Below are 22,531 nucleotides of genomic sequence, written 5' to 3' on the forward strand. Positions count from 1 at the left end.
TTTCATTACTAAGCTGCTCCCGAATGTACTACGCCAGGACATGGAAATCGATTCTTTCGTAGTCTATGTGAGTTTTAATGACATAATGAAGGGCAGCTCTGAACAGTTGAAACTGGATTTTAAAGAGCTGATTGACTCTATGCTAGACAATAACAAAACGCCCATCATATCTGTCCCTGTGCCCTCTCTTAATAGTGACATTGAACGCTTTAGCAGGATTCATTCTCTTCACAACTGGCTACATGATTATTGCAGCTCAATGGGTGTAACGTTTGCTGACAATTTCGACACCTTTTGGAAACAAAATGCGTTTTATAAGGAGGATAGGATCCACCCAAATCATTTTGGTTCCTGGATCCTTTCACTGCATTATAAGGCTGCGTTGAGACAATGAATTATCAATGACCCAAGCCCAGCTCAGATAATCCCTAGCATTGTGACGCAGTGTAGTCATAATGCTTCAGCAAATGTACATTACACCAGGCGTATTGGTAGACACAATATAAGTAACATAATGTATGTCCCACGAACTGCTCTGAATGCCTCTGCTGATCCTACAGCTATTGTATGCAGTAATCATGTGCCTACAAACCCGATTTACACTGTTAGCACTGAGCCGGTGTGCCCTAGAAGGAGAGGAAGTCCACTGTGTGCAGCTCACCCTGCACAAGGATAAAGAACATGAGCACATCTATTGTTGCTAAGCTTCTGAGTAAAGCAATAAAAACAACTAAGCATCCCAGAAGAAAAGTGCTCAAAATAGCCCACGTTAACATATGTAGCTTAAGAAATCAGGTTAATGAAATCAATAATGTAATAGTAACAGATAACATTCATATTCTGATTATCTCTGAAACTCACGTAGATGATACCTTTGATGATACAGTGGTAGCAATACAAGGTTATAACATTTACAGAAAATATAGAAAAACCAATGGTGGAGGTGTTGCTGTATATATTCAGAACCACATTCCTGCAAAGATTAGAGAGGATCTCATGTTAAATACTGTTGAGGTAATATGGCTGCAGGTTCATCTTCCTCACCAAAAGCCCATTCTGGTGGGAAGCTGTTATAGACAACCAAGTGCTAACCATCAGTATCTGGAAAACATCTGTGAAATGCTTGATAATGTATGTGATGTCAAAAGAGAGGTTTACTTTCTGGGTGATTTAAATATTGACTGATTTCATCAGGCTACCCACTCAAGAGAAAGCTTCAAACTGTAACTACTGCCTGCAATCTGGTTCAGGTAATCAATCAACCTACCAGGGTAATTAGAAACAGTACAGGAATGAAATAATCAACATGTATTGATCATATCTTTACTAATGTTGAAAGCAGTATCCAAATCTATTGGATGTAGTGATCACAGTATAGAAGCCATTATCTAGGAAAACCAAAGTTCCGAAGGCTGGGCCTAATATAGTGTATAAGAGGTCATTCAAGATGTTTTGTAGTGATTCCTATGTTGTTGATGTAAAGAATATTTGTTAGTGGTCTGTGGTGTGTAAAGAGGTGCAAACAGACACTGCACTTTACACATTTATGAAATTGCTTATTCCAGTTACAATTAAGCATGCACTCATTAAGAAAATGACTGTAAAAACGGTTAAATCCCCATGGATTGATGAGGAATTGAAAAATGGCATGGTTGAGAGGGATGAGGCAAAAGGAATGGCAAATAAATCTGACTGCACAACCGATTGGCAAATTGAGAAATCGATACCAAACTGAATAAAAAGAAGACAAAACTACACTATGAAACAAAGATAAATTACATAAAGAATGATAGAAAAAAGCTTTGGAGCACTTTAAATACCATTTTGGGAAAAAGGCAAACTCATTCATTGAATCAGATGGCTCATTTTTCACAAAACCAACTGACATTGTCAACTACTTTTCACTTTTCAAACTTAGGCATGCCATGCCAGCAACATACGCTGACACTACACATTCAAGTATATCTGACTAAATTATGAAAGACAAGCATTGTCTTTCGGGGCGGCAGGGTAGCCTAGTGGTTAGAGCGTTGGACTAATAACCGGAAGGTTGCAACCCCCGAGCTGACAAGGTACAAATCTGTCGTTCTGCCCCTGAACAGGCAGTTAACCCACTGTTCCTAGGCCGTCATTGAAAATAAGAATTTGTTCTTAACTGATTTGCCTAGTTAAATGAAGGTAAAATTAAAAATTTAAAAATTGAAAATAATTTAGCATTCCCTAAAGTGAGTGTGGAAGAAGTGAGAAAATTATTGGTGTCTATCAACAATGACAAGCCACCGTTCAACAAGCACAGCACTTACACATTATGATTGATGATAAAAAGATTGTGGTGGCTGTTTTGTTAGACTTCAGTGCGGCTTTTGACATTATTGATCATAGTCTGCTGCTGGAAAAAGAGTTACCTGTCTAACAGAACACAGAGGGTGTATTTAACGGAAGCCTTTCCAACATAATCCAGGTAGAATCAGGAATTCCCCAGGGCAGCTGTCTAGGCCCATTACTTTTAAAAATCTTTACTAATGACACGCCACTGGCTTTGAGTCAAGCCAGAGTTTCTATGTATGCAGATGACTCAACTCTATACATGTCAGCTACTACAGTGACTGAAATGACTGCAACACTTAACAAAGGAATACGTTAGTCCTAAATATTTATAACACTAAAAGCATTGTATTTGGGACAAATCATTCACTAAACCCTAAACCTCAACTAAATCTTGTAATAAATCATGTAGAAATTGAGCAAGTTGAGGTGAATAAACTGCATGGACTAACCCTGGATTGTAAACTGTCATGGTCAAAACATATTGATACAACAGTAGCTAAGATGGGGAGAAGTATATCAATAATAAAGCGCTACTCTACCCTCTTAACAGCACTATCAACAAGGCAGGTCCTACAGGCCCTGGTTTTATCGCACCTGGACTACTGTTCCTGCGTGTGGTCAGGTGCCACAAAAAAAGGAAAGTTGGAGGAGTTGGCTAAAGCACAAAGCTATGTGAATACCAGACTAAGGCTTGTGTTATCGCCGGGAGAAATGAACAATGGACTCCACAGGTTATGTGACAAAGATGAGTAGCTACTCTACTGCAGCGTCTGCCTAAATCCTGATCCTCTCCCCTCCCGTCCTTTCCCCACCTCTCATCTCCTCTGCTCTGCTTTCCTCTCATCTCCACTCCCCCCCCCTCTCCTATTCTCTACACTCCTACTCAGCCCTTTTTTCCACTCCGCTCCACTCCCCATTAGACAGACAAGACAACATGAATTTTGCAAACAAGCTCCTCTCTGCTTCCTTTTACCAGACAGACAGTGAACAAGACATTCTGCTGGCGGTGCCATCAATCCTAAGACGAGAGGCTTTTGGACACAGCAGACACATAGAACAAACAAACTATCCTTCTCCTGTCACCCAAAGTCATATCCATCTAACAGACAACATTTAGCGAGATGTTCACTTAGGGCACTTCAGCATACAGGACACCTCCTATAACTTGGAACTAAAACCTTTCTGGAGAGTAACAATCTGTATTTTACAACAAACTAGAAGAGAGGACGCATTTAATAATGGCCTGTAATACATCCCAAATGTTACTCTATTCCCTATATAGTGCACTTTTACCAGGGCCCATAGGACTCTCGTGAAGTAGTGCACTACGTAGGGAATAGGGTGCCAATTGAGACACAGTCCTGGGAGACGGTTATCTTTCACATTATTAGTTTTACATCAGAAAATTCAAGATGTCTATAAAGGTAAAAACATGACGATTTAATAAGAATGAACATTGTATTATGGTTATGGTACAACACCTGTAGATATTTAATGGTATCCTTTAAACACAGCAACTACATTAGATAAAGCAGCTGAGAGGCCATTTTCATTCCATTAACAGTAAGACACCCTGATTACAGCTGAGGGATAGAGGAGGGAGGGAGATAGATAACACATGAAAAGAGAGATGGAGGACAGACGCAGAGAAATAGACAGACATACCATTTCACATTCTGTAGATGTGTGTGGATGTGTGCATGTTGATATTCACACTTCCACATCATATTAAATAACCAATCTAATGATGACAATAATGATTGTAATTAAACGAACACACACAGGCACGCCCGCTATCCCTGGTCTCAGTAGGTGTGAGAGCATTGTTACTGGCCACAGATCTGTAACAGCAAACAGGTGGCTCACACAGCAGGACTGGGGAAGGGGCCATGCAAAGCCGAGATACAGTCATATAAAAAAAACACACACACACACACACACACACACACACACACACACACACACACACACACACACACACACACACACACACACACACACACACACACACACACACACACACACACACACACACACACACACACACACACACACACACACACACACACACACACCCCTGACTTGAGAATACACAGTGGTAGATCCTTCCACCATTAGAACCAAGTCTCTGTCTACTATTCCCAGCAGTCAAGCTTTACTGATCCCTGATTAACTATGAAATTACTTTATGAGATGTAGTTATAAAGCAGTAACAACCATTTGACAGGGAAGGCTCCACACTCACCATACTGTCACTCAGTTATGTCAAACACATAGCAGGTGATATGAGGTCAACACTTGACCATTGCGCTTAATCCTTACAGTTACAGCAGGCAAAATGTTATGATTACTAATCTCTCTCTGTCTGTCTCTCTGCCCTGCGTAGTGAACGGCAGCTGTTGGAATTCCCTCCCTCTCCCCTTATTTTTTCTTCTTCTCCATCTCGTATATTCAACCCAGTCTCTCTCCAGCACACTAGGCTCTGGAAGGAAGGAGTCGGAGCAGAGGACTCTTAAAACCCATCAGAGGGCCTGTGATTTTCTTTTCTTCCCCTCTATGGAAATCAAATGCCCATCCAACTGATTTGTTCTGGCACCGGCCCAGCCACCACCACCACCAACACTGCCACCACCACCACCAACACTGCCACCACCACCAACCAGTGAAGTGTGGTCAGGGTAGACAGGGTAGACAGGGTAGACAGGGTAGGCATTGTTTGTTTTAACCCTGTGAAAAAAGAAAAAAAACTGCAATGAAAAATAAATAAATCTACATTTTATCAATAATAATTTTGTCATCGTCATGCTTTTTTCTGCATGATAAAATCTATTTCTGAACTAGTACTTAGGTCCCAAATTTGCAGGCAGAAAGCTTCGCTGCCTTCCATGTGTCAATATGTCCCATTCATTTTCATAAATTGGCGTGGAAAAAGCAATGGGGTTTACATTCGTTTTACTGCTAGCTAAAGTTGAACAGGACGACTAACATATTGCATCTGAAACAGTTGTCATCGTTGGATTTTCGTGCGAAACAGGGAGTTGTTATAAGGGATGGAAGACCAACACCTGAGCTTAGGGACCTACAACAAAGGAAGGGACAGAAAATAACACTATCATTTGAATCTGAGTGGTATCAACAGAAAGACTGGCTCTGTGGCTGCGCTGTTAGCAGCTGACTCAACTGCTTCCCCTTCCTGCTGTTCTCCACAAGCGACCGCGTTTGGACTAAAGCCGGTTACTGCAACTTGAACAACTTGCCTATAGCACTAAACAAGTGTGAGAAGTCTGTCTCACATCCAAAGCCAGACAGCTTTAAAAGACATTTGGCAGCTCACGGATCGATCTGTCGTTGAATGAACATCAGCATGCAGAAAGCAAAGGTAAAAGAGAACAGTGGCATTTGAATGAACGCTCATCATGCTACCTAGGTGATAGTACCAGCTCATCAAACAGGCCCAGGGGAAAGTATGTGTAACTATAACATGCCTTCCATTTTTTTTTTGTTTTTAAATGAACCGTTAGCGACTCATTTAGAGACCAACACCAGGTTTGCTTTTTTTGCTCATGATGGAATTGTCAATGAAGAACAAAGAACAAAGTGATGGATATGAGTGTCTGCCATACCCGAATCAGCCACACAATACAAGTCCTGGAACGGCAGCGTTAAGACTTTGATCATTTCTACGAGAGATTCGAGCAGAAATGCAATGATCTGGGCTTGGCAGAAAGTGAAACTCGCAGTAAACAGCCGATCAGTAGATAGGGGGCGAATTTACTACAACATACTGGACAAAACCAATGTTCAGATGAGAGCCAGGTTTTACCACATTGGTGAACTTAATTTCCTTGGCTTAGTGGACTACAATTTTTTTTCGACAATGTCACAAAAGTTAGACACCAGCAGACGAGAGCCTGTCAAAATATGCTAAGAACTTGGATTTCGTTAGACTTAATGCTGATCTTGTCAGACTGTACAGTTCACAAATAGTATGAGACAATTCATTTAGACAGCTCCTCAGCTTTTTGTTCCAGCATGACACAGACTGTCATCGAGGCGACAAAGTTACTGCAGCTGGTCCTCACTATACCAGCCACCAACAGCTTCCGTTGAGGGAATTTTCTGAAATGGATAAAGACATGCAGTTGAAACTGGACTGATCAAGGATGACTCTCATCCCTTGCCATATCTCCATAGCGTCAAGACCGTCAGACTTCTAAAACTGAGGGCCAACAGGGAGGAGTTTTACAGTTCAGTCACTGATGTCTTTACCCAGAAGGATAGACGGGTGGTGCAAATATGTATTTACAGTAGCACCGTCTGATATTATTACATTACATGTCTATTGTGTATCTCAATCAGTAGCAATGACTACCAGGCATTTTTGTGTGTAGCACTGTCTACAAGTTGGCCTACATTTGGGTCGCTGTCTGTGGTGCTGAAAGTCACCTGTTCATGCGGGGCCTGTTAGCAGGGTTTACATTAGCCGGTAATTGCTTGCTTTTGGCTGATAAAATAAATTAAAAGCTGATAAATAACATTTAGGAGAGAGAGAAAGCGAGAGGAGCCTTGGCCTAGGCTACTGTTGATTGCAAAGATAGAGGCCTTTTTCATTTAAGTAAAACTAAAGTTCGAGAGTGTGACTATAGTGAAAATTCTATACAAGGTAGGGCTCCAGACTGCGACCATTTAGTCGCATTTTGAGACCATTTAGTTGCATTTTATGATCCTTTCACTTGGCTGTGTTAGTTTAAAAAAACATTGGTCGCATTGTTGCGGGATGCACATTCATTCACCTCACTAAAAACATTCTATTCTTTAGGAGGCTAAAACCATGATTTGGTCAAACAGTAAAGTACATTATCCTCTTGATTCATGCAATGAAAGTGTCTGCCTGTGTGCCCCAGTATCTGTTTTGCTGGGGACCGCTGCTATGTCGAGAGAGTCACTCTCTCCTTTCCTGGGGGGAAAAAATGCTCCGGGGGAAAGAAAAGTGTTCTGATTGTATAACATAAAAAATCCAATTCCTGTGAAAACACAACTATCTTGTTGTCACAGATGGAAAGAGGATGTTCTCAGCTTTCTGTAGGTAAACTTTTTATTTCTCAACTCTCAATTATGAGCTCAATAGCAACTATTTTGAAAGATATTTGACATGGCTTTGAGATACAGAGCACTCGAAACGCACATTGGTCATTGTGAGTGAATAGGCCTCATTGGACAGTAGGCTAGAACTGCAACTTTTTTTGGGACATTAAATGTCTCAATAGAAAGTGCCAACTCTGCCTCAGACCTCACCACACGTCACTGCCAACTACACTGCTACCAGCACCACCTCCAAGATGGCTACCACCACCACTAAGACTGACACCAACAGCCACCACTACCACTGCCACCACCACCAAGACTGCCACCACCAACACAGCAACCAACACCAACAACACTGCCACCACCACCACCAAAACTGCCATCAACACCACCACCACTGCCACAACCACCAAGACTGCCACCACCACCACCACCAAGACTGCCATCACCACCACTACTGCCACCATCACCACCAAGATTACCACCACCACCAGAACTACCACCACCACCACCAGCAAGACTGCCACCACCACCATTGCCACCACCACTCCTACCAGGATGGGAGTCTAGGCTAGACCAGTGAGAATCCAGATGGAATTGAATGGGAATTTGGAATATGGGGGGCGGCTGTGGCTACTGTATCTTGTAGCCAACTCTTTGTGCATGAAAGCAATAGAAGAGCTGCAGCACAGTATGACACCAGGCGTGTGTGTGTCAGGCTTGGGTTAACCCAACATCTAGTCCTAGAGAGGGCCTGCATGGACCATGCCAGGTGTGACTGTGAGCCAATAAAATAGGTGCTGTATGGAAGGCCATGTTTACTGGTTGTGTTATCAATCAGCCATAAAGCTGTCTCTGTGTGTGTTTATTATATTGTGTGTCATAAAACATATTTATTACAGTGCCAAACGGCATCAGACTACAGGAAGTTCTGTCATACTTCTAAAGACAACTGGTCCCAAGTCAATCATTTTTTCTAAATCCTGAAAATGATGAAACTCAAAAGACTGTTAAACATGATAGAAAACATCAAATGCATGCCTCGGGCTGGAGTAACAACTGAATTAATCAGGTACTGAACTGTAATATTCAAATTGAATAACCTGTCAATCAAAATCTTCAAGTTATTGGATATTCATCCAATTGGAACATTCAGGAATATTCAAATCCCCTTTCGTAAAAAAAAGTTACCCAAGGGCTTGCAGATTATCTTTTCTTACTTGTTGAATATATTCTATGCCCAATTCAATATTTAAACTGTTTCTGTCACTTCAATTATACAAAGAAAGAGGCAATAAATCAAAACAAACGAAGCATGTATATGCACTCGTAAAAAATAAAATAAAACATTTGTAATATCATTTTGAGAGTTTCATTTTTGGTACCGGTTTCAGTCAGGGCCTGAAGTAAACTCAGAGTCAGACATTCAGAAAAATGTATATCCTCACATGCATTTTGCATACCCTACATATCAGCCACTGCAGGTTGGGCCAAATAATTCTGAAGGCTCTAGTCACGACTCATTGACGACATCATTCATGAGCTCTCACTATTAGTGAGGGATAATGGATTAGAGTCATCCACATTAGGCTCGTACAGTACTGTAGTAGTAACCCTCTACTCCAAAGTGAGAAATATGTGTGCAGCCCCTCCAGACTGACCTCCATTTCCATCTCTCTCCTGTCTGAGTCCTATCCCTGCTGTAAGATCAGCATACAGAGATAGCGTGTGTCTGACATCCCCAACATCTATGAGCTACTGCAGTGCTAGTCCATTAGAGTTTACAGATATCATTTATTGGCTTGCCAGTGTTGACGCGCTCCTATGTAGTTGTCACCTTCTCTCTTTCTCCATTTCAATCTTTCTCCCCCTTTACCTCCCTCGCATCTTTCTCAACCTTTCCCCCTCTCTCTCTGTCTCTGTTACCCAGCCAGCTCTGCCCGGCGCGGAACGGCCCTCAGTCAGCCAATCATTCAGGGACGCTGAGTGCCTGACTGGGAGAACTAGGTCATGAGTGCTGATGCTGCTGCTGCACTAGGCAGGCTAGTGGTGAGCTAAGAGAGTGCAGTGGGACAGAGAGGGGTTTGACCACCCTCTCTCTCTCTCTCTCTCTCTTGCTCACTCTCTCTCAGCTTTGACCCCTCTCTATCTTTCTCTGTTCTCGCTTCCTCTCAGTTCTCTCTTAGCTCTCTCTCTCTCTCTCTCTCTCTCTCTCTCTCTCTCTCTCTCAGAAACATGTCTGCAAAGCAGGAGCAGTGACAGGGAGTTATTGACAGACAGGAAGAAGAGCTAAAGGTTTGACGCTACAGACATGGGACTTTCCTGTACCAAACAACAAAGTGATGAGGTTACGTTATTTAGTGATATTTGCATTACGCCTCGACAGACATTATTTTGTCTTGGAAATTATATGACTGTATAAGGTTTTTCTGCGTGGCACGGACTGTCAGGCAGAAAACAAAACAATGAACCATGGTCTTCACACCATGGCGTCAGTTGGCTGCTATGCATATCGAGACCTTTCGAAAGCACAGTACAAAGTTGTAAACTATCAACTCTCCTCACAAACATTGCTCTGTCCATAAAATGTCAAACGTGCACTGTCACAGTGTACACTCACAAATGACAACCTGTTATTCCCTATATAGTGCAATACTTTTGACCAGAGCCCTATGGTCCCCGGGAATAGAGTCGGTCACAGCCACAGAGTTTCCAACTTCTATACAATAGCAGGACTCGCTCATTAGAACACAGACCAAAGCATGCCACTGGTCCTGACAAATGCTGACTAGCCCCATCCCGGAACCCATCAATCCACTAGGCTAATGCTATAGACATCTTCCTGAGCGCTGGGCCTGCATGCTAATAAACCTACAGATGACGTGGCTGCTACTATTATTACTCTGTTGCAACACTAGTGTACTCCAGGGAATCTATCTGACGTCTTTATTGAGGCTGGGTCCTAAATTGCACCTTATTGTCTACGTAGTGCAGCGCTGTAGTGCATGAACAGGGCCCACCGGTCAATAACTTGTGCACTATATAGGGAATAGGGCATGGGCCCTGGTCAAAAGTAGTGCACTATAGAGGGAATAAGGTGCCATTTGAGACAGATCCTGTGTGTGATCTCTGAAGAGGGAACCAAAGATAAAAATAGCACCAAAAAAAGGACACGGGAGGCAAAGACATTAGGCTATGATGGATGAAACTAAGCATCTTTAGGAACAACAAAACAAATGTGTCCGGAGCTTTACATCGCCAATTGTATTTCTAACATGAAATACATGAAAAAGTAGATGTGAACTATAAAGATCTTTAAGCAAAACCCCCACTGCTATAAATGGAAAGATTCCAAAATGCATGGAAATAGATTGTGCTCTCTACAGACTACTATAAATAGGCCCTGTTGACTGATGAACTAAAAACAGTCCTTTAGGTCATTAGGTTTTAAAGTAGGTACTTTACACTGTACATTAAAGGGGTTCACTCCAAAGTTTGTCAGGTGCTGTCTACAAACTAGGCACCATACATTATAAGCATTGTTCTGGGATTCACCCAATGGCATTGAGCTTGAATACCACCTCAGTCACTGGCTTCACCAATAGGTTAACCGTAAGTACATATTCCAACCAGAAGCCATGGATTACAGGCAACATCCGCACCGAGCTAAAGGCTAGAGATGCCACTTTCAAAGAGCAGGACACTAATCGGGACGCTTATAAGAAATCCCGCTATTCTCTCAGATGAACCATTCAAGCAAGGAGTCAATACAGGACTAAGATGGAATCCTACTACACCGGCTCTGACGCACAACAGATGTGGCAGGGCTTGCAAACTTTTACAGACTACAAAGGGAAACCCAGTCGCAAGCTGCACAGTAACGCGAGCCTACCAGATGGGCTAAATGCATTTTATGCTAGCTTCGAGGCAAGCAACACTGAAGCATGCATGAGAGCACCAGCTGTGTGATCACGCTCTCCATAGCCGATGTAAGCAAGATCTTTAAACAGGTCAACATTCACAAGGCCACGAGGCCAGAAGGATTACCAGGACATGTACACAGAGCATGCGCTTACCAACTGGCAAGAGTCTTCATTGACATTTTCAACCTCTCCCTGACCCAGTCGGCAATACCTACATATTTCATGAAGACCACCATAGTCCCCGTGCCCAAGAACCCGAGGTAAACCTACCTAAATGACTACCGCCCATAGCACTCACGTCAGTAGCCATGAAGTGCTTTGAAAGGCTGGTCATGGCTCACATCAACACCATCATCCCGGAAACCCTAGACCCATTCCAATTCGCATACTGCCCCAACAGATCCACAGATGACGCAATCTCAATTGCACTTCACACTGCCCTTTCCCACCTGGAAAAAAGAAACACCTATATGAAAATGCAGTTCACTGACTACAGCTCTGCGTTCAACACCATAGTGTCCACAAAACTCATCACTAAGCTAAGGACCCTGGGACTAAACACCTCCCTCTGCAGCTGCATCCTGGACTTCCTGAAGGGCCGCCACCAGGTGGCAAGGGTAGGCAACCACACATCTGCCACGCTGATCCTCAACACGGAAGCCTCTCAGGGGTGCGTGCTTAGTCCCCTCCCTCCTGTACTCCCTGTTCACCAAGCACAACTCCAGCACCATCATTAAGTTTGCTGATGACACAAAGGTGGTAGGCCTAATCACCGACAACAATGAGACAGTCTATATGGAGGGGCTCAGAGACCTGGCAGTGTGGTGCCAGGACAACAACCTCTCCCTCAACTTGAGCAAGACAAAGGAGCTGATCGTGGACTACAGCAAAAGGAGGGCAGTACATGCCCCCATTCACATCAACGGGGCTGTAGTGGAGCGGGTCGAGAGCTTGAAATTCCTTGGTGTCCTCATCACCAACAAAATATCATGGTTCCTGCCAACCAGGACCTATACGCTAGGCGGCGTCAGAGAAAGGCCCAAAAATGTGTCAAAGACTCCAGACACCTAAGTCATGGACTGTTCTCTCTGCTACCGCACGGCCAGTTTTATTTTCTTAAAACTGCATTGTTGGTTAAGGGCTTGTAAGTAAGCATTTCACGATAAGGTTATATTCGGTGAATATGACAAATAAAATTGGATTTGATTTGATATTCAGGCCCAAATTCCAAATGAATATGATTAGAGTTATGCAATAGTTCATTCAATCCCATTAAGTCCGGTTTACATAATAATAATCATATCATAACAGGTTATGACTTAATAATATGCTTTCTGTATCTGTAGTTACGGAAGAGTTAGATTACTGCTCAGGGTCTTTTAGGTGCTGCCGCAGCTTTACTAATCTGACATAAGCGTGTAGCCTAACACATGCACGCGCTACTGATGGGGAGCTCTCTAAGAAAGTCGTGTCGTTTGTTCCACTGTGTGGTTTAAGAAAACAATGTGTAGACCAGTGTTTAAAAAACGTGTAGACGAGTCATGTTCGCCAGAACACAGACATACACGTACTATAACATGAAAAGGAGCCAGAGCTGCGAAAATCCTTGGATGCTGGTCCTTTCTCTATATTATCCTATCGGAAGGGAGAGCAACCTCAGAGCATCTTATTTTTTTGCGGGGATATGCACAGATAGGTGCAAGAGCACCTGCCCCCTCTGTGAAAGTGCCCCTCCCAAGATGTTAGACTGAGCACCAGCTGTCCCCATTCTCAGTGTCCTGTCCTTACTGTCATTGTCTGTCAGGTAGCCTAGACTACACGTGAGGCTGGTGTTTAACCAAAAGACCCACATAGATGCATACAAGCAATTGGTTATGCTATACTTATGCATTTAAAAAATATATATGAATACCATTTCGTCATTTAAATGTAATCTATTATCATTTCAAGATGCATATCATGATACATTTTCACGATACCAGAATGACTTGCATTTAAAAAAAATTAAGTTTATTAAATGTGTGTTTACATCTTCTTCCCTACCAAATTGATTGATGTACTGAGGCGCATGATCTGATATTAATTGTTGTTTGTTGAAACGCAACAACCTGTTCAGTCCTATGTGCACGACAAGTAAAACCCCCGGGGCTACACCACCACATCTAAACATCTTGGCAACTACGGGAATCGCAAATTGGCCAACAATTTCACAAACATATCAGTGAATTAAATGTATTGATAATAAAGGAACGAGGTGCTAAATGTTCAGTCGATACATGATGGTGGCTCTGAATATCATGCCAGCCTGAAATACATGCAATGCAGCGGCAGCAACCGAATTCTATTGTAAACCGACCGACGCCTGTCGGATCTCGCGCTGACATCCGGCGAGCGCACAAGCTAAGGCCCACATATCCAAGTGTCTCCATTCTAATTATCACCTATGAATATCAACGAAAATGTTTCCTTACCGGTCCTCTCCTCTTCAAAGAAACATTCTTCCACAACAGAAGCTGTAACTGGTGGAGGAATCCCATTTCCACAGGCTCGCGGTTTAACGGTTAAATTCTGACACCGTTAATTAAGTTGCCATATAGTGGTGGATTTTTGGAAATGGATTACTAACCATTCCGACGTAATTAAATGACAATTTAGATACATGTATTTTGGACAAGCTATACCGACTTGATATAGGCTTATTTGCCCATTTTACCTCTTGCTCTCTATCTCTCTCTCTCAACTAGACCAGGTGACTGTTTTCCTCCACTGATGGCTAAATGTGACTAGCTGTATTTCAGCGGCAAGCCAGGCTGGCATTCTGTATGCAATCACCATCCGCGGAAAAATACAGAAGCATCCAATGGAAACCGTGCTTATGCAATGCGTTAGAATGAACCGAGCACGGTGGGTATAGGGAGAAATATCACCGTCGTGCAGTCTAGTGGGCGGGGACAGCTACAGTAGTCTACCTCTTCTCCCACTGTAATCTAGATACTATTCTTTGAAACACAAAGTTCTTCCAGACAAAACCTGGTAGTCTATGTAATACATATAGTTCCAGGATTTAAACCTAGTCATTTCAGTGTAGACAGTCTCTCAGTGTTCCCAATTCTGAGTTGTAGAATTCTAGATCTCTCTAAATGTTGTTCTTCCTTACAAAATATTTGTGATGACCATTGCTTTCTCAAATGTTTAGTCATGCACTTATGTGTCACTCGGTATGTGTGTGTGTTTGTGTGCAGAGAGAGAGAGAGATTATACAAAAACGGAGACAGACTGAGCATCTTTGTGACATGTCTTTATGCAGTGGTTATAAATACTAGGGGTCTGGGAGGACCCAAATAAGTTTTCTAGTCAAATCTTAAACAAAATATTGCGTTCATATCAATGCACTTCTACTACTTGAGGATGATCTATTTATTTACCTGTTCCTAAAGAATATACCTGGCCAAAGCAAATTCTTTACTTCCGCTGCCATCTAGTGGTCTTTTTATAAATTGTTACTGCTGTAATTGTTATATCCTTTCCCTTGATATAGTGTGCTACGTAGAGAATAGGGCTCCAATCGGGGCACGAAAGTAGTGGCACGACAATAGTGTTCTACTTGTTAGCAGGGGAACGTAGGGGTGTGATAAACGTTTAAAAAAACATAGGGAAATGCTCCTCAGTGGTTTATTGCGAAGGTGTGAGTAGATAAAACACGATTTAAATGATAGCCCTTTCAAGCCTTCCATTTTGGTACAGTTATCAGTTTAAATCAGACAGCTCTTGCACAGTAGCCAAACTGAGGGCATGGTCACGGGGCGGGACCTGGTCTTCAACAGGAGAGAAACTAGGCAGGGCTGTGTTTCAACGGATACAGTGCATTTGGAAAGTATTCAGACCCTTTGACTTTTTCCACATTTTTGTTAAGTTTCAGCCTTATTCTAAAATGTATTAAATAGTTTCCCTCCTTATCAATCAATCTACACACAATACCCCATAATGACAAAGCAAAAACTGTTTATTTTTTATTTTTTAGCAAAAAAGAATAATAAAATACTGAAATATCACATTTACATACATATTTAGACCCTTTACTCTGTACTTTGTTGAAGCAACTTTGGCAGAGATTACAGCCTCGAGTCTTCTTGGGTATGACGCTACAAGCTTGGCACACCTGTATTTGGGGAGTTTCTCACATTCTTCTCTGCAGATACTCTCAAGTTATGTCAGGTTATATGAGGAGCGCCGCTGCACAGCTATTTTAAGGTCTCTCCAGAGATGTTCGATCGGGTTCAAGTCCGGGCTCTGGCTGGGTCACTCAAGGACATTCAGAGACTTGTCCCAAAGCCACTCCTCATTGTCTTGGCTGTGTGCCTAGGGTCACAGTCCTGTTGGAAGGTGAACTTTCACCCCAGTCTGAGGTCCTTCTCTAGGAAGACTCTTGGTGGTTCCAAACTTCTTCCATTTAAGAATGATGGAGGCCACTGTGTTCTTGGGGACCTTCAATGCTGCAGACATTTTTTGGTGCTTTTCCCCAGATCTGTGCCTCGACACAATCCTGTCTCAGAGCTCTACGGACAATTCCTTCGATCTCATGGCTTGGTTTTTTTCTCTGACATGCACTGTCAACTGTGGGACCTTATATAGACAGGTGTGTGCCTTTCCAAATTATGTCCAATCAATTGAATTTAACACAAGTGGACTCCAATCAAGTTGTAGAAACATCTCAAGGATGAACAATGGAAACAGGAAGCACATGAGCTCGATTTTGAGTCTCATAGCAAAGGGTCTGAATACTTATGTAAATAATTTACACCGTGTGTAAATTTGCAGAGGATTTTTATTTATTTAAACATTTTAGAATAAGGCTGTAACGTAACAAAGTGTGGAAAAAGTCAAGGTGTCTGAATACTTTCCGAATGCACTGTAAGATCCAGAAGTAAATTGCTTGCAAGCCAACTGCAAGAAAAGTGGCATTTTGCCACATAAAACCGTTATTCTGTGGTCATGGTGTGGTACCTCTTTCCTCTCCATTTTTCAACAATGATGAGAAAACATTGTGGTTAAGTAATTTGAAAGTCACACCCTTGGTGCCTACGGATGACCTCAACTGAAGTGATTGTTCTGAGCATACAGATTAGATTATTAATGGGGAAAAGTTATCTAACAATGCTCAAATACAGTAAAAAACAAAAGGGAAGTTCGAACATATGAAATTAATTCCGAGCAGAATACCGATTAGGATCCACTGATTAGGATCTAGTAGAAAGTCTGGATTGACCAAAAACTCTGCTTGTACCCTCGTCCAATGATTGAAATACGCTTATTTTGGGCTCTTTCATTATTGTGATAGATTTTTGGTCTCATAAATTAGCCTATCTATGGCTAAAATGTAAATAATAATGAAGAAAGTCACACACACTAAATATGCTACCAACAATTGAATGAGTCCATATAAAATGTAAATAATGAGAGTAAAATGTATGTATTCTTAGAGTAACTACAAGAGTGCCCTACCAACGCTCAGCTGTACTATCCAAATGACTGTCAGAAAGTCACAACCAAGGGTGTGGTCTGTGGTAAGTGCATGTTGAGAGAGAACAGAAAGATGATGCGGTGAAAAGGAAGCAAAAAAAGGGGTAAAAACAGGATTTCCTACACACTGGTATGTGCCGCTGCCTACGTTACTATATAATCTCACAGGAGAAAAGTCATCTTCAGTGAGTCTTACCTCCACAGGACCGCAAACGCTGACAGACGCCCTTCGGACCTCACCCAGGTGAGTACAATTGAGCCTCGGTGTCGGGAGACATCTCTATTTGCCAAATCAAATCAAATCCAGTTTTATTGGTCACATACACATGGTTAGCAGAGGTTAATGCGAGTGTAGCGAAATGCCTGTGCATCTAGTTCCGACTGCAGTAATATCTAACACGTATTCTAACAATGCCAGCGCTATTAAAAGGGTTCTATGGAATGGGATGCTCATCTGGGTACATTTTTAAAAAGAACCGCTGATGGCATGGCTTACTATCAGGGAGAACACTAAATAAAAGAGTATCTATGCATTAGATCAAATGTTTGTTGTTGCGGCCTTTTTGGGGCATCTCTGTGATGTGTCGTTATGCACGCTGAATGCAATGGTTCTGAATGCTACACTCTTAGAAAAAAAGGTGCTATCTCAAACCTTAGATGGTTCTTTGGCTGTCCCCATAGGAGAACGCTTTGAATAACCCTTTTTGGTTCCAGGTAGAACCCTTTTGGGTTCCATGTAGAACCCTCTCCACAGAGGGATGTACATAAAACCCAAAGGGGTTCTATGTGGAACACAAAAGGGTTTTCCCTGGAACCAAAATGTGTTCTCCTACGGGGACAGCTGAATAATCCTTTTGGAATAATTTTTTCTAAAAGTGTAGGGGTCTGGGAAGGCAGGAGAATAAGGTTCTTGTTATGCACAGCATGGTACATTGTATCTCATTACATAGCCATACACAGCAGGAGGCCATTCAGGCTTCCACATTATATTTCACGCCGCATGAATCAGCACAAATCAAGAGCACTTCAACAAGTACCATCTGAAACTATTTCATCTCCTTTGAAACTATATGGAAGAGGCAGAAAATGTGTGTTTAATGTACATGTGCTATGTTAAAAAAAGAGAGATAATTCCCATTTGTAGTGATATATGAATATTTTCTGATTACTTGAATCAATTAATCAATCCTCAGATATTGTATATTCCATCTTCGGTAAGGCAAATAATTTGCTGTACTTAATGTACAGTGATTGTGAAATACTGATGGTAAGTGTGATTTTTATCTTAAAAATAGAAAGAAGTGAGAGGAAGTGGTATTGCAGAGGTGAAAGTGGAGCTGATGCAGTTTCCTGAAATTGACTATTTAAAAGTGACTATTTTCTTCTGCTATATTGTTCATGTCTGTATTTATAAAGAACTCCAAGAGCTTCTTCCAACCCTATTCTTTAAAGACCCGAATCAGACTTAGAAAATGTATGCTTTTCCTAAGCGTTTTGATTGGGCCCTTGAATCTATTGCATACTAATTTATCTTATTGTCTTACCAGGGAGGAAATATTACACTATTTGAGTAACAATCCCGAGGAGATTGTGTGATTCTGGATGAAACGAAAGTACGCCGCAATTCCACCAGTCAGTCTGTTGCCTGCCTGTCATCCCCTGGGTCAGAGATGACTGCCTCCAAGCCCCTGTTCCTCTCAGCCATTGTAATCCTCAGCATCTCCTCTTATGTGCTCCACCAGAGGCTCCTACTGCTGGCTCAGACAGGGACCGCTCATCAACACGAACCCAGGAACCTCACCATCCTGCTGTGGCACTGGCCCTTCGGCCGTCCCTACAGCCTGGAGGGAGATGTGTGCAGCGACGAGTACGCTATCCCAGACTGCCTCCTCAGTGACAACACCTCCCTGTTCCCCCAGGCAGACGTGGTGGTCTTCCACCACCATGAGCTGAAGACCGGCCGCTCTGCCCTGCCTCTCCACCTCCCCCGGTCAGTCTCCCAGCGCTGGCTCTGGCTGTCCCTTGAGCCCCCGGTGCACAATGGCAACCTGACCCAGTACAACGGACTGTTCAACTGGACCATGAGCTACCGAGGCGACGCTGACATATCCATGCCCTATGGGAAGATAGTTCCGGTTCCACATAACGGTATCAGTAACGGTAGCAGCTATGTGATCCCCAAGAAGGGGGCTTGTCTGGCCAGCTGGGTGGTCAGCAACTACAGGCCGGACCATGCCAGGAGTCAAGTCTACCAGAGCCTGAGGAAGTACATTCCCATAGAGGTGTATGGACACTGGTCAAAGAGGCCACTGACCGACCAAAGTCTGATACCCACCATTGGCCACTGTAACTTCTACCTGGCTTTTGAAAACTCATTGGCATTGGACTACATAACTGAGAAGTTGTGGAGGAATGCCTACCAAGCAGGGGCAGTACCTGTGGTTCTGGGGCCCACTCGGGCTAACTATGAGGCCCTTGTGCCACCAGGCTCGTTCATCCATGTCAGTGACTTCAATAGCACAGAGGGGCTGGCTGTCTTCCTACAGCAGTTGGCCACAGACAGAGGACGCTATGAGGGTTACTTCAAGTGGCGTCAGACACATAGAATCAAGATGTACACAGACTGGAGAGAGAGGCTCTGTAATATCTGTGTCAACTATCAAAGACTACCAGGTAACAAGGTGTACTACGATCTGGAGGCATGGGCCAGTAGATAACATCATAGATGCTTTTGCTACTGTAGGTTGTTCAAGAACTTGTACAGTAGCCTGTTTTTCCCCATGCAAAACAGCAGTCTGCAGTGAAACTTGAAATGCATTCAGTGCTTCTGCACCTGCATTGCTTGCTGTTTGGGGTTTTAGGCTGGGTTTCTGTACAGCACTAGATATCAGCTGATGTAAGAAGGGCTATATAAATTAATTTGATTTGATTTGGTTCAGTTCTGGTGGTGGGCCCCTTTCACATCAGCTTGATGACATTACAACACTGACTTTGGTTCCCTAATTCAGAAACACCACAGGACAATCACAACTTCTGTAAAAGAGGGAAGTCATTCCTCTAACACCCATCTTTCTGACACAATACATTTTTAGTTCATATGTTAGATGCTTTGATTTATTATTAGTAGTAGTATGTATTTTTTTTCTGTATCTAATCAGGTTGACAAATGTGGGTGGGCAAGTGGGAGGGATAGGGAAGGCTCAGGGGACAAACAAGGGATTTTCGGGATTCGGAGCGGTTTCACTTTTGTAAAAATGTAATGGCACAAGACAATGTCTTTCCCGGCAGTAATATTGAATCAATGAAAGCTTACCCTCAATATTATTGTCGGGAAAGACAACATTGTCTTGTGCCATTACAATTGCACCATGGTCTAGCTAGCCGACACGGTTGTGACATTTCCTTATTTCCATCATTTTCTTTTTCGTCCTTTTTTATTTACGTTTTTTATTCTTGAAGTTTTAAGCATACAGTATAGTTCATACCCTTTCCTTAAGCATAATGACTAATGCAAGTAAGTTGCCAACCTTAGCATGACTTACTCGATTTAAGCCCTTGGCTCTTATGGGGAGAATAGGCAGTTGATGAATGTCCTCCATCACACTTGGTTCAGGGTTTTTCCAGATCACACCAATTGAGGCTGTTCTCTCTCCTTCTGGGTCAACCCCTGTTTCTTTTCCCCTGAAAAAGAATAGTAAACCATAAACAAAATCCCTGTGCCAATACTCACTCAATTCCTCTCAGAGAGATTACTGTGCATTAAAAGTTCTGCATGTCACTCAATTCAAACTACCTCCTCTGTAACCTGATGTAACTGTATGACCAATAGTGATGCATATTATTGGATTTCTAGTTCCAATGAAAGTTACACACACCAACGTTGCATCTCAAATGGTACCCTATTACCTACATAGTGAAATTTATAGGGAATAGTGTGCCATTTGGGATACAGCCGTAGTTTCTGGAGATGTTGCTTTATAAATCTCTATATCTATGGATTCAGGGAACAATAATTGACCACTATGCACATATAGCTCTGGCCACCAGATGTCATGATTGCCTAAAAACTGAATAACATATGGAAACAATAAAGATATGCTTTTTACATTTCTTCAGTGGTGTAAAGTACTTAAGTAAAAATACAACTTAACTAGTTTTTTGGGGGGGTATCTGTACTTTACTATTTATATTTTCAAAATGGTTTACTTTTACTTCACTAGATTCCAAAAGAAATGTACTTTTTACTCCATACACTTTACCCGACACCCAAAAGTACTTGAATGCTTAGAAGGACAAGAAAGTGATCCAGTTCACGCACTTATCAAGAGAACATCCCTGGCTATCCCTACTGCCTCTGATCTGGCGACTCACTAAACACAAATGCTTTCCTCTCAAAATATCAACATTTCCTGTCTGTTTCTCCTCACTTTGAAAACATCTACAGTCCTATTGATCTGATTGGTTACTGATCTGATTGGTTACTAATAATATCATTTAAAACCCCTCAAATTGTGTCCCATATGTGTTTAGACACGGTGACCATTTATGTTTGTGAATTATATCTGAGTGTTGGAGTGTGCCCCTGGCTATCCGTAAATTAAAAAAACAAGAAAATTGTGCTGTCTGCTTTGCTTATGTATAATACTGAAATATATTTTGATACTTAAGTATATTTTAGCAATTACATTTACTTTTGATACTTAAGTACATTTAAAACCAAATACTTTTAGACTTTTACTCAAGTAGTATTTTACTGGGTGACTTTCTCTTTAGCTTGAGTCCTTTTCAATTAAGGTATCTTTTACTCAAGGATGACAATTGGGTACTTTTTCCACCACTGGATTTCTTGAATTTAGAATAAATCATGAATTGTTTTATAGGCTATTGACATACAGTACCAGTCAAAAATTTGGACACACCTACTCAATCCAGGGTGTTTCTTTATTTCTACCATTTTCTACATTGTAGAATAATAGTGAAGACATCAAAACTATGAAATAACACACATGGAATCATGCAGTAACCAAAAAAGTGTTAAACAAATCCAAATACTGTATATTCTATATTTGAGATTCTTCAAAGTAGCCACTCTTTGCCTTAATGACAGCTTTGCACACTCTCGGCATTGTTTCAACCATCTTCACCTGGAATGCTTCTCCAACAGTCTTGAAGGAGTTCCCACTTATGCTGAGTACTTTTGGTCTGCTTTTCCTTCACTCTGCGGTCCAACTCATCCCAAGTCATCTCAATTGGGTTGAGATCGGGTGATTGTGGAGGCCAGGTCATCTGATGCACTTTCCCTTTTGGTAAAATAGCCCTTACACCGCCTGGAGGTGTTGGGTCATATTCCTGTTGAAAAACAAACGATAGTCCCACTAAGCGCAAACCAGATGGGATGGCGTATTTCTGCAGAATGCTGTGGTAGCCATGCTGGTTAAGTGTGCCTTGAATTCTAAATAAATCACAGTGTCACCAGCAAAGCACACCCACACCATCACACCTCCTCCTCCATGCTTCACAGTGGGAACCACACATGCAGAGATCATCCATTTACCTACTCTGTGTCTCACAAAGACATTTGGACTCATCAGACCAAAGGACAGATTTCCACACGTCTAATGTCCATTGCTCGTGTTTCTTGGCCCAAGCAAGTCTCTTCTTCTTATTGGTGTCCT

General features: G+C 42.2%; 2 protein-coding genes across 2 annotated transcripts in view; one reads left to right on the forward strand and one right to left on the reverse strand.

The window, feature by feature from the left end:
- abca2 (ATP-binding cassette, sub-family A (ABC1), member 2) overlaps positions 1 to 14,217 on the reverse strand; it is a 79,497-nt gene extending 65,280 nt beyond the window's left edge. The window contains exon 1 of the mRNA XM_042320751.1: positions 13,808 to 14,217. Coding sequence (XP_042176685.1) covers positions 13,808 to 13,873 — 66 coding nt within the window. The 5' untranslated portion in view covers positions 13,874 to 14,217. The remainder of the gene's footprint in view (positions 1 to 13,807) is intronic.
- Positions 14,218 to 16,918: 2,701 nt separating this feature from the next.
- Positions 16,919 to 21,563, forward strand: fut7 (fucosyltransferase 7). The gene is made up of 2 exons (XM_024418173.2): positions 16,919 to 17,100; positions 18,404 to 21,563. Exon 2 carries the CDS (start codon positions 18,527 to 18,529, stop codon positions 19,571 to 19,573), a length of 1,047 nt encoding a protein of 348 aa, XP_024273941.1. The 5' UTR covers positions 16,919 to 17,100; positions 18,404 to 18,526; the 3' UTR covers positions 19,574 to 21,563.
- The last annotated feature ends 968 nt before the right edge of the window (positions 21,564 to 22,531 follow it).

Source organism: Oncorhynchus tshawytscha, linkage group LG04 (genome assembly GCF_018296145.1).
Source record: "Oncorhynchus tshawytscha isolate Ot180627B linkage group LG04, Otsh_v2.0, whole genome shotgun sequence".
NCBI classification, from domain to species: Eukaryota; Metazoa; Chordata; class Actinopteri; order Salmoniformes; family Salmonidae; genus Oncorhynchus; species Oncorhynchus tshawytscha.